Below are 12,500 nucleotides of genomic sequence, written 5' to 3' on the forward strand. Positions count from 1 at the left end.
GGAGAGGAGAGGAGAGGAGGGGAGAGGAGAGGAGAGGAGAGGAGAGGAGAGGAGAGGAGAGGAGAGGAGAGGAGAGGAGAGGGGAGGAGAGGCACAGTCAGATCCCTCTCTATTCTATCAGTCCTCACCCACAGCCGGGTTCAGCCAAACAGCTCCTCCCCTGTGTTGAACCTCTCTGAACCGTCTGCCGCGTTGCCACAGCGCCCGCTGGGGACAAGTCTCACTTCCCACCGCGGCGGGAGGGTCGCCCCGCACACACACTAACGCATCTAGATAGCGAAGGGACGGATCTGCTGCGAGGCCGGTCCGGACAGCATCATAAATACAGGACACAAAACCCTCGTTTCAGACTACAGAGCTGAACCGAGCCAGGCAGAGCTGAGCTGAACCGAGCCAGGCAGAGCTGAGCTGTCCTGGCCTGGTTAACTACCCATGGGACGCAGTGAAAAGAACATATCTGAGCCAGCACAGTGTGGGTTGGGGTCAGGCCCTGTTGTGTGTAAAGCCCCGAGCATTGTTCCCCGCCATAACACAGGCCTGTGTCTGTTCTTGTTTACCCCGCTTCCGGAATGGTCTGTGTGGCGGCGGCGGCGGCGGTCGGCGGCGGTTACTTACCGGAGTGTCCTGCTAACCATGACCAGACGCGGGCGGAAAAAAAAAAAAAAGCGTACGAGGCCCGACGCTCCCGTGACGTAGACGGGGGGGGCGCGCGTCACTTAGCAACAGCTGTTTATCATCTACAGACGGGGGGAAATGTTTACAGCAGCACATGTTTCAGCCCCCCCCCCCCCCCCCCCCCCCCCCCCCCCCCCCCACCCCCCCCCCCCCCCCCCCCATCCGCAACCCCCCCCCCCACCCCAACACCCCACCCACCCACCCACCCCTTTGCCCCAATTAGGCCCCCGGCCTCTGGGTGAGAGATTTCCATGAGGTCAAAGGAATATGTGGAGCTCTTTAAACGACTGTGCTCCATGTCCCCGTGATGAAATAGCCGGCTAGCGTTTCACAAGGTCCTGGCCGGCGTTCCTCGGGATACTCTGCTGACATGAGATCCTCACGGGGCGGCAGGAAGTCGGAGGGGAAGCAGGCACGCCACCTTGTTGCATAACGGAGACAGACGTGCGTGATATTATGAATTATTATTTTAAAAATGATAATTTTTTGGTTGTTTTTATTATATTATCATCCCACTCCACACCCACGAATTGCATAAAATAATAAATAAAGCATGAATAAATTAGATCTGTATAAAATAAAAAGACTAGGAATTTAAGTTCCTGAAATGAGGGTCTGAGTCTTTGCACTGTTGATGAGAAAGGCTGCCTGTAACCAAGTTGAGATGGTAAACTCACTCCTCAAGTTTAAACACCCCCACCACCCCCCTCCCTGCCCCCTCTCCCCAAACACCCCCCTGCCTCCCCCCTCTCCCCCACCACCCCCCTGCCTCCCCCCTCTCCCCAAACACCCCCCTGCCTCCCCCCTCTCCCCCACCACCCCCCTGCCTCCCCCCTCTCCCCAAACACCCGCGCTGTCGAATTGATAGCTTTTTGATAGCGTAGGGGATAAAGGTCAGGGTAGGCTGGTGGAGGTAGAAATCGGAGGACGGGGCTCATTGTAATGCATGGTTTGATACCATTCCTCATTCCGTTCTATGCATTACAATGAGCCTGTAGTCTGATTTCTACCTCCACCAGCCTCCGCTGACCCACAGTATGGAGCAGCTGATAGGAGCCCACCACAGTGGTGTAATGTATCCCACCTCTAGAGCTGCACAGACGGACAGACTCCTAATGACTGTTGTCATCTCAGAGGCAGCACTCCCAAACCGCTGAAATGTCCAGACCTTCCAAAGATAGAGCTGCCTGCCTGGGACTGCTTTGTGAGAGTGAAGCTGGATGTGCATACCAGGGGAGGCTGGTGGAGGTAGAAATCGGAGGACGGGCTCATTGTAACGCATGGAACGGAATGAGGAATGGAATCAAACACACATGCATGCATTACAATGAGCCCCATTCCTCATTCCGTTCCATGCATCACAATGAGCCCGTCCTCCGATTTCCTATCTCCACCAGCCTCCCCTTCAGTATCCACCAGACAGAGAGTGAGGGAGAGCCCTGTGGAATGAAACAGGAGATCTCCTGTATATGAAGATTCCCAGTTCTCAGAGCCAAATGACTGGGTAAGGCACTTTTCTACCGGCCTTGTATGTAACTATGGATAATTATATGTTCCTTGGACGACAGACATGTACTAACTGTACTGTACTGCAGTGTGTGCTGTATCTAATTATTCTACGAAAAGGAAGTAGAAAAGAGATAATTTGTTGCAAGAAAAAAGTCCCAAAACCCACATAGAACACATATGAAGATCTAAAGGAAGTCACCCTTTGTGTTAGAAGATCCAGTAAACACCGTATTCATCCAGCTTCAAATCCTACCCAAGCTATGCTCATACATGTCGGGCCCAACTCCCCTGCCCTTAGTACAGACTATATACAGTTAATTAGTATAGACTGTATTCAGTTGTTAGAACACGACTGTACCTGTACATTGTGTTGTTACAATTCTGGAAAAAATAATAAAAACCACTTCAGCAATGTCCATTTAAAAAAAATACTGTATATGGCTTGCTAGCAATGGCAGCTAAGTTGATTGGCGAACGCTTTTCAAGAATAACGAAAAAGGGGGAGGGGGCTGTTGTTCATCGAAACATCACTACTGCTCACAGCCAATCAAAAAGTGACCTCTCGCAGCCAGTGCTCCATTCCAACGGAATCGGCGAATAACAACGTCCCCAGACCTCCAAAGGAGGTGTGAGAATAACGTGATTCTGAGGTAAGGCCACATGAGATCGAGAACGTCTGGGTTCTCGGTGCGAGGGATGTCCCCGGTTCAAACCTCGCCGGTTCACACAGACAAGATAGAAAGAGAAAAGAGAGCCACACCCTCTTAGCACCGATGCTAATTCTTTTATTTAACCAACATTTTTAGTGGCAAGCTTCCTTCTTCAGGGTTTCAATCAGGGTTTCGGATTGAAACCATGACGAAGACAGCTTGCTGGCGAAACGTTGGTTAAATAAAAATAATTAGCATCGGATCGAGATCGATAATTAGCATCGGATTTCTGTCCTGTAAGTGTCTCCCGCCAGCCTGCACCTCACCAAACTATGGTGTGTGTCTCCTTGCTTTTTTAACACTCCTAATACAGCCATCCACAGTAAGCAGACAAGGCCTACAACAGCAGCATCTGTTGAACTAACTATTTGATGAATGTCTGCATTGGGGTGAAAATGGCAGCAGATTCATGTAAAACATTAGCGAGGATTAGGCTGGTCGTAAATCTCGGTTAAGACATTCCTGGTGTCGTATGTTGCAGCCATGGCATCGCTGCTTAGCCTCTGTTTACGGTGCCAGAAGGAAGAGATAGAAGGATGCTGGATGAATTAATCATGACTCCAGGGTGCAGAGAGAGGCAGGGCTTGGATTACTGCAGCGCTTGGAGCAGGGGAGGAGGCTGGTGGGGGTAGAAATCGGAGGACGGGGTCGTTGTAACGCATGAAATGGATCGACCTCTCGGGGGACGGGGTCGTCGGAATGCATGGAGTGGGAGGAGGGACACACGTGAGCCCGTCCTCTGGTTTCTCCCTCCAACAGCCTCCCCTGGTTGAGAGGCCCTGGAACAAGTCAGAACAGCATCACAGACCCACAGACACGAAAACAATCGTGATATTTTAAAACCGGTTCTCCCCATACTGTAGGCTTCTGAAAACATAAACATTGGTTGAGTCAGCCAGGCACAATAGCAACAAACACAACAAACAAACACTAACTGGTGCTGAAATATGAACAGAGATGTCCCCATAGACTTTCCTTCACATTTCACAACAAGTGTAATGTTGGTTAAACCAACTTTTTAATAATAATAATAATAATAATAACGTGTATTTATATAACACCTATTTAGAACTATGCTACAAAGTGCTTTACAAATAGATAAAACAGATATTTAAAAATTAAAATACATATATAAGGAGAAACAGTAAAACACAGACACATTAAAAAGAATAAGAGCAAGCATCAAAAGCTAAAGTAAAAGTAGAAAAACAGTAAAACACAACACATTAAAAAAATAATAAGGGCAGCATCAATTAAAGGCGAGTCTATAAAAATGATTTAAAAAGAGAACAGTGATCTTGCTAGCCTGATATCCTCAGGCAGGTCGATCGCTTAGGGCACCATCAGGACCACGTCAGACCCAGTCCCAGAGAGACATCTTGTAATTCCAGATGATCCTCTCAAGGAGACAACTGCAATCCCAGGGGAGGCTGGTGGAGGTAGTAAAACGGACAGGCTCATTGTAATGCATGGAATAGAATGAGGAAAGTTATGAAACACATGTCCCTGCATTCCAATCGGAGGACGGGCCCATTGTAATGCATGGAACGGAATAAGGAATGGTGTCAAACACACATGTTTAAAACCATTCTTAATTCCATTCCATGCATTATGATGAGCCCCGTCCTCCGACTTCTACCTCCGCCGGCCTCCCCTGTACAACACATGGTGCACTCTACCTGCACTCTACCCAATGAATTGAGATGATTCGTTTTGAGCTCAACACAGTTGCGCTAATGCAGCTGTGGCAATGGCGTGCCGTAACAGCCTTATGAGAAGTCCATTTCTCTATACAGACAGACATCTCCTCATGAGAATAATGACAGGATTTATATTTATATATTTATACATCATTTATCGTTTATACATAATGTATATTTCCACATTGAAACAGTTAGATTCAGTTTATCATTCAGCACTTTTTTATTACAGGCGATAAGTTTCATACTCATCGCTGTCTTTCACTTATCAGACACGGTCTTCAGATTGGTTAGTCCTCCAGATCCCACCTGTCTCCTCTGAGCTGGGTCGAACTGCCTTTAGTCATTGTGCTCCTTGGGCAGGAATGACCTGTAGGACACATTGAGACTTGCTGCTTTAGTATCTTTGGGCCATTTCAGGAACCTGATTAACGATTCCTCAGTGGAGGAGTGCTGTTGTTATAACTGATTGTTGTCTGCAAAAATAAAATGGTATTATTTGTGTAAATTGTGTCCTTTTTAAATCTTGATGTAAATAATAGTGATGTGTATATATTTTGTAGCCAGGGCACCCTTGAAAAAGAGACCTTGGTCTCAAAGGGACTAAATAAAGGATAAATAAAAAAAACTAAAAAAACCCGAATAATGTGCATTAGATTTGCATTAGATTCTCCGACACACACCTTTCCTCGACGCAGTAAAAGCAGCATTGCCAATCCAGTTTATTAACATTCAGGCTACCACGTCTGCAGCTGGACCCCCGATGAGAGCAGAGAATCTCCATAAAAGCAGTCTGCTACTCCGACGTGGAGGTGGCGTCACTGCTCGGGGGCGGGGCGCCGGGAGGGAGGTGATCCCCGGGTTTAAAAGCGCCGAAGCGCTCCCTGCAACCAAGCAGTGCGTCACACAGACCCACACCATTAGGATTCCCCTCCACAAAAATACTAATATTCTCCTTAAACCAGCCACTAAAAAGTAGTTTTTTCTCTTTATTTCGGAAACGCTCTGCATCCGAATTGTAATGTTTTAATACGCGCGTTTAGGTTTATTTGCTGTATCCAGATGTGACCAAGTTTTTTTTTTTTTTTTTTTTAACTTTAGATAGGATTTGTATTCCTCTTCGAAACGCGTTTTTTTATTATTGCACATTCATTTATTTTTTTCTCATTACGTGGATTTGCCGTAGCCGCGGGGTTTAAACGCATATAACGGTAAGACCTCCAGCATCGTGAGCGTGGACACGCAGCTATATGGATATATAAAAACACCGACGCGCTACTGTCTTCAAAGTTCGCTTTTTTGCAACGTTGACTGTAAGAAAAATGAAATCCGCAGAAGAGGGTGAGTAGGCTGCGCTTCGCTCTTTCTGTCACTTTCGTTGGTAAGAAATTGTCCAGTTTTTGCACTTGTCTAAACGTGTCAGTCGCGACGCTGCTTCGCTCACGGTGTCTAGCCCGTCGATAAAGGGCTGGCCGCTTGTCTGGTCTGTGCCGGACTTTCTACTCAGGTGTCAAATCAGTAATGCTTGTGAACTGTCCTCGTAGGTATCTAACTGTCCTCTCAGGTGTCTCACTATAGCTATACCTACACTGTACACCTGACTGATTTGATTAACAGTTGAATATCATAATAATTCACTCTAAAGGGTTAGGGTTAGGGTTAGCAAAATAACCTTTATTTCTTAATTGTGTCTTTCCTTTTTGTTTATGTGTGTGTGTGTGTGTGTGTGTGTGTGTGTGTGTGTGTGTGTGTGTGTGTGTGCAACCAATCAATACATAGCACACAGATAACCGATTCATCGTAGCACGTCAGGTTAGGCTACTTGACTTTTGAATTTGTATCGTCATTTTCATATTCATAAGCTTACAGTATAAATGTAATCTTGGTTGTTTGTACGCGTGGATGTTTGATATGTACGTATGTGATATGAACGTGTAACCTGCAGAGTCTCATTATGAGAGCTCCATTCAACATGCATCGCCCCTCCCGAGGGAGGGAGTGGTGGGTGTGGAGGCTCTCCGCCACTGACAACATCTGTCAACACAACCCACTTGTTGTCCTTGTTGAGAAACCGTCCAAATTTAGATTTGGGTTAGGTTTTTTTTTTTCTCATTTAGCAGACGCTCGTATATCCTGAGCGACTTAGTACAGTATAGTACATTCGCTTAGAGTGAAAGTGAAACAGCTAAACACCACGATCACTGCATGGAAGACTTTATAGTACAACGCTGGTCCTGGTCCTCGGTGGCTCGGTTGGTCGAGCATGGCGTTAACAACGCTGAGGTTGTAGGTTTGGTTCCCACTGGGACCATATACAGTACCAGTCAAAAGTTTGGACACACCTTCTCATTCAATGTTTTTTTAAATTATTTTCTACATTGTAGATTAATATTGAAGACATCAAAACATATGGAATGATGTAGTAAACAAAAAAGTGTTAAACAAACCAGAATATGTTTTATATTTTAGATTCTTCAAAGTAGCCACCTTTTGCTTTGATGACAGCTTTGCACACTCTTGGCAAGGTGTGTCCAAACTTTTGACTGGTACTGTATGCTGAAAAATATATGCACTCACTGCAATGTAAGTCGCTTTGGATAAAAGCGTCAGCTAAATGGCCTATGTCAACACTAAGTGCTATGGGAAGACATACATGATGTGTAGTTCTTGATCTTGGAGGTAGAAATCGAAAGGCAGGCTGATTGTAATGCATGGAATGGCGTGTTTGGTACCATTCCTCATTCCGTCCCATGCATTACCATGAGCCCGTCCTCCGATTTCCACCTCCACCAGCCTCCCCTGGAGCCTCCACAACAGAAACGAACGAAGCGGTGTGTTGATGTGACAGAACGTAGTCTGCCTGGAGACACGGCCATGCCGTAACCAAGGCCGCAGGGACCACGCCGTTCCCCCGCGGGGGAGTGGCGTGGCGCTGCTCTGATGTCATGCTCGTCACGGGCGCCCCAGAAGTCTCCTAATTCACAGCAGACGGGAGCCCTGCGGCCGACGGTATGTGGTCTGGCAAGGCCTGGTCGTATTATCTCTCATTAGGAGCAATGTGCTGACTGTAGTGTGATTACTCCCTGGCCTGTACTCCCCCCACATTCCGCTCACCCCCCCTCACCCCCTGATCCCCCCCACAACCCTCCCTCACCCCCGCATCCCCCCACAACCCCCCCCCCCTCCCTCACCCCCTCACCCCCCCACTCCTCATCCCCCCATGTAGTGTGGTTACTCAGGTCCCTGTACCCCCCACACACATTCTGCTCACCCCCCCCCCCCCCACACACACACTCCTCATCCCCCCATGTAGTGTGATTACTCAGGTCCCTGTACCCCCCCCCCCCCCAATCCCCCCCACCCCACACACCCCTTTGAGGTCGTTGTAACCGACATCTCTGCCACAGCTTGTGTGTGTTAACACACTCAGAGATTCGTATGCCCTCATACCTCTGTGGGGGGGCTGGCATGCCCCCCTCCTGCCTGGGGGGGGGGGTACAGCTTGCACTTTTATTCAAGCCAACAGACACCGGTCACGCCGGCCAGGTGTTTATGCTTCGAGAGCGATATTGGAAAAGGGAACCAGCCAACAAAAGCAGCAATGTGTGTCTGTAATGTGCCGGCTGCTGTGTGTGTGTGTGTGTGTCTGTAATGTGCCGGCTGCTGTGTGTGTGTGTGTGTGTCTGTAATGTGCCGGCTGCTGTGTGTGTGTGTGTATGTATGTATTTATGTATGTATGAATATTATAAGACATAAAACTCAGAGGCGATGTGAAATGGAAATAAAGTTAGTCTAGTCGACATCTGCTTCAGCTGTGTTGGTTTATTTTTAGAGTGGGGTTATTACGGGCCCTTTTATTTAGGTTTCTCACCTTATTTCCTTTGTGGGGGGGTTGTTGTGGGGGGGTTGTCGCTGTCAGAGCTGGTTTTGTTTTGGGCTCTGAGTGTTGGCAGGGGACTTTGGGGTGGGGGGTGGGGGGCGGGGGGCGGGGGGGGACCCTTAGATGTAATTTTTAGGTCTTTGGCTTTTGCTCTTATTTGAATGCTGCAGCATGTTTACGCTCTGTGCTGGTGGGTAGATCCATCATGCATTGCTTTGTTTACATGCCATCATAAACAACACCAGAGAAGCTCTTTGTTCTGTCATTAACCGGCATCTGCTTCAGTACAAGATGTGTTTTAGTTGGTGGTCGGCTTATTCCCAATGAACCGAAGAAGTGTGTTGGATCGCAATACCAAGACCGATTTCATCAATCAATATATGTTATATTGTATTGTTGTGTTGTTGATTTGTTGACTGTTGTTGATCGAGGAGCAAGACTCCAAAGCATTTCGCAAAATCAATTACGGCTGTGTGCGATGTACGTGAAAAATAAATCTCGATTTCATCTCTGTTTTTCTCCAGATGCATACAGCTACACCCCAAACGTCAGCCTCTCCCTGGGGAATCCCTGCCTGTCCTCCCAGTACCACAGCCCCTCCAGCCCCTCCATCTCTGTCTCCATCAGCCAGTCCCCCAGCTACGCGGCCCAGGAGGACATGAGGATCGTGGGGTACTACCACCCCCCTGGGGGGGTGCGCCCTAACGGGGCTCCGGCCCTGGAGAGCCCCCGCATCGAGATCACGGCCTACGGCCAGTTCCCCGAGGAGGAGGTGGAGGAGAGCAGCCTTCCGGTGGCCAAACGCCTCAACTCCATCGTGACGCTGACTCTGCCCAACCCGGACGGCTACCGCGACCCCAGCTGCCTAAGCCCCGCCTCCAGCGTCTCCTCCCGCAGCTGTCACTCCGACGCCTCCTCCTACGAGTCGGGCTTCTCCTACAACTACGACAACTCCCCCCAGAACTCCCCCTGGCAGTCACCCTGCGTCTCCCCCAAGGGCTCCTCCTCCCTCGCCCTGCCCGGCGATGCCTCCTGCGGCCACGTGCATGTCCAAGGCGGCGGCGTCGGCATCGGCTCCTCCCCCCGCCACTCCCCCTCTGCCTCCCCGCGCACCAGCATCACCGACGACACCTGGATGGGCCAGCGGGGCTCCAGGCCGAACTCCCCTTGTGGCGGGAAACGGAAGTACAGCTTCAACGGCGGGGGTGGGACTGGGACCGGGGGCGGGGGCGGGACCTACAAGCACTTCCCGTACTCCCCCAACCCCTCCCCCGGGCCCTCCCCCCACACCTCGCCACGCCTCAGCGTCACGGACGAGTCCTGGCTGCCCAACACCAACCAGTATACCAACTCCGCCATCGTGGCGGCCATTAACGCCCTGACCACAGACGGCGTGGCCGACCTCGGCGAGGGGATCCCCCTGAAGGCCCGTAAGACCAGCCTGGACCCCAGCCCCAACCCCCCCTCCCTCAGCCTGAAGCTGGAGCCCGGGGGGGAGGACCTGGGCCTGGGGGAGCAGCTCTGTCAGGAGGAATACCTCTCCGCCCGGCTGCCGTTTAAGAAGGAGGGCTACTGTGGGGTGGGGTTCCTGGATGTGCCTCAGCACCCCTACTGGTCCAAGCCAAAGCAATACGTCAGGTAAACAACACTGATCTTACGCTCCACGGTGCCCTCCATCAGCATTGGAAAGCTCCATACTCCAACAGTTCGGATTTGAAGTCAAACAATTACTATCGGGGTCAAAGTAGAGATTCTCAGCTTGAATTTGGTGTTTTTCGCTTTCAGATTGGCTTTACTGTTTAGAAAGTACAACGGTTTCTTCACAAACATACTGTTGGAGTATGGAGCTAACAGAAGACAAAATGCTTCCTCTTTCCAATACTTACGCAGGGCGCTATAGTTATACGCAAGTACAGCATGGACCCACTCTTACTCTCTCCTCATTAAACTGGCATATTAAATATTAAATCCATTCTGTCCATTTTACAGCCCGTCCCTGCCAGCCCTGGATTGGCAGCTGCCCTCCAGCTCCGGGCCGTACAGCCTGCAGATCGACGTGCAGCCCAAGTCCCACCACCGCGCCCACTACGAGACCGAGGGGAGCAGGGGGGCCGTCAAGGCCCTGTCCGGGGGACACCCTGTCGTACAGGTACAGCAGGGCTGGGACTGCAAGGCTGTTACATACACATAAGGAGTTGATTCTTTCACATTTGAGTTGATTCTTTCACAGGAGTTGATTCCAAAATATTTTTTTGACATTGATATGCATCGTGTTCGATCTAGCTACCAATTCCCAATTTTAAGAATCTGAATTGACTCCAACTTTTTGGGAGGGGAACAGTGTTTTTTTTTCATGTTCTTTCATTTATTTTTTGTAAAGCATCTTTGGGTCTTAGAAAAGAGCTAAATACATCTATTATTATTATTATTATTATTATTATTATTATTATTATTATTATTATTGCTATTATTGCTGTAGGTACAGGTCTGCTAGACTCCTTAACGTCCTCCTGGATGTTACACCAACACACTGCACTATAATAAGACCATAGACTTGGCCTGGACTCTGGAGGTAAAACCATTACTCCACATCATCATCCTCATCTCACCCCTCTCTCCACGTCCTATTTTTAAACTCCAGAGTTAAAACAGATTAGTGGTGGTGTGTTTTTTAAATCACAACCCTGAGTGTCTGTGATGTTTTTCAAAGACGTCACAGATCAGCATGAAACACCATAGGTATGCAGCTGTTAGACCGGGTCCATTCCGGAGCTAGACTGGTCCGTTCCTCAGTCAGTTCCTGTCCAGACGAGGAGTGGGGGTGACTCAGACTTTTCCATTACGTATTTCGTTCAACGGCAGACAGTCGCAAAAGTGATGTAGAGAGTGTGGCCAGTAAAGCTTAGTCATGAGCTTTACCCGGCGTACGATAGCTCTGGTGGTCAAGTATTGAGTAAGGGTAGTTCTCTGGTTACAGGACCGCTCCCCCAGCCAGTCCACCACATCCCAGACTCCGTCTGAGTAAATCTCTGGCTCTGAGGCGAACGGGGGGAAGTGAGCCGTCACACATGTCTACAGAGGACCGCTGGCGTTGAGCTACAGGACCAGTCAAAAGTTTGGACACACCTTCTCATTCAATGGTTTTTCTTTATTTTTTATTATTTTCTACATTGTAGGTTAATATTGAAGACATCAAAACTATGAAGGAACACATATGGAATTATGTAGTGAACAAAAAAGTGTTAAACAAACCAGAATATGTTTTATATTTTTAGATAAGTAAGTAGGTAAGTAGCCACCTTTTGCTTTGATGACAGCTTTGCACACTCTTGGCAAGTTTGCGTCCAAACTTTTGACTGGTACTGTAGTTCTGGGGTTAGGCGGTTTTTCTTCTGGCGTTTCCTCGGGCGCTGGTGGGGTGCCGTACCCCGATGTTTGCGACCACCCTGAGGTTGTAACCCCCCCGGGGAGGCAGGCGTGATGGAGAACCGGAGAACGTTAGCGTGTTGAACTATCCGGTGTGTGTAAACATGGCCACCAGGCACATATGTGCAGCTCGGCCAGGGAGCATGTCTGGGTTTAGGTGCTAATGATTTAATGACTGAGGGGTTTCTGTGTGTGTGGGTGTGTGGGTGTGTGTCTGCGTGTGTGAGTGTGTGGATAGGCACACGTGTTTGTACTGTGTGTGTGCATGCGTCCGTGCGTAGGTGTGTGTGTGTGTGTGTGTGTGTGCGTATGTGTGTGTTTGTACTGTGTGTGTGTGTGTGTGTGTGTCTGTGTGTGTGGCTCTCATCTGAAATAGAGAAAGTGCTCTCTCTAAGCTCCGCCCGCCCTGCAGCTTCCGCCCGAACACACAGACTTCCCTTTGTTTAGGAAAGTTCCCGTGTGCGATGGTGACATCACCCAGAGCGGCGTCCTGCGGAGGCGGGCTCAACCACACACGGTTCTGGCAGTGTCCTGACGGAGACGTGAGACTGGGGAGCCTCAGACAGCTCAATCTCTGTTACTCCCTAATTACTGTACATG

At 49.2% G+C, this 12,500-nt stretch overlaps 1 protein-coding gene across 1 annotated transcript in view; it reads left to right on the forward strand.

Moving 5' to 3' along the window:
- Positions 1-5,890: 5,890 nt before the first annotated feature.
- The window catches only part of nfatc1 (nuclear factor of activated T cells 1), a gene marked incomplete at its 3' end in the record, with an annotated part of 47,368 nt that continues 40,758 nt past the window's right edge, over positions 5,891-12,500 (forward strand). Inside the window, exons 1-3 of the mRNA XM_083684619.1 lie at positions 5,891-5,935; positions 8,999-10,112; positions 10,464-10,623. Of these exons, the coding sequence (XP_083540745.1) occupies positions 5,917-5,935; positions 8,999-10,112; positions 10,464-10,623 (1,293 nt within the window). The 5' untranslated portion in view covers positions 5,891-5,916. The remainder of the gene's footprint in view (positions 5,936-8,998; positions 10,113-10,463; positions 10,624-12,500) is intronic.

The sequence above is a fragment of the Argentina silus genome (genome assembly GCF_951799395.1).
Source record: "Argentina silus genome assembly, chromosome: 14".
In the NCBI taxonomy this organism is placed as follows: domain Eukaryota; kingdom Metazoa; phylum Chordata; class Actinopteri; order Argentiniformes; family Argentinidae; genus Argentina; species Argentina silus.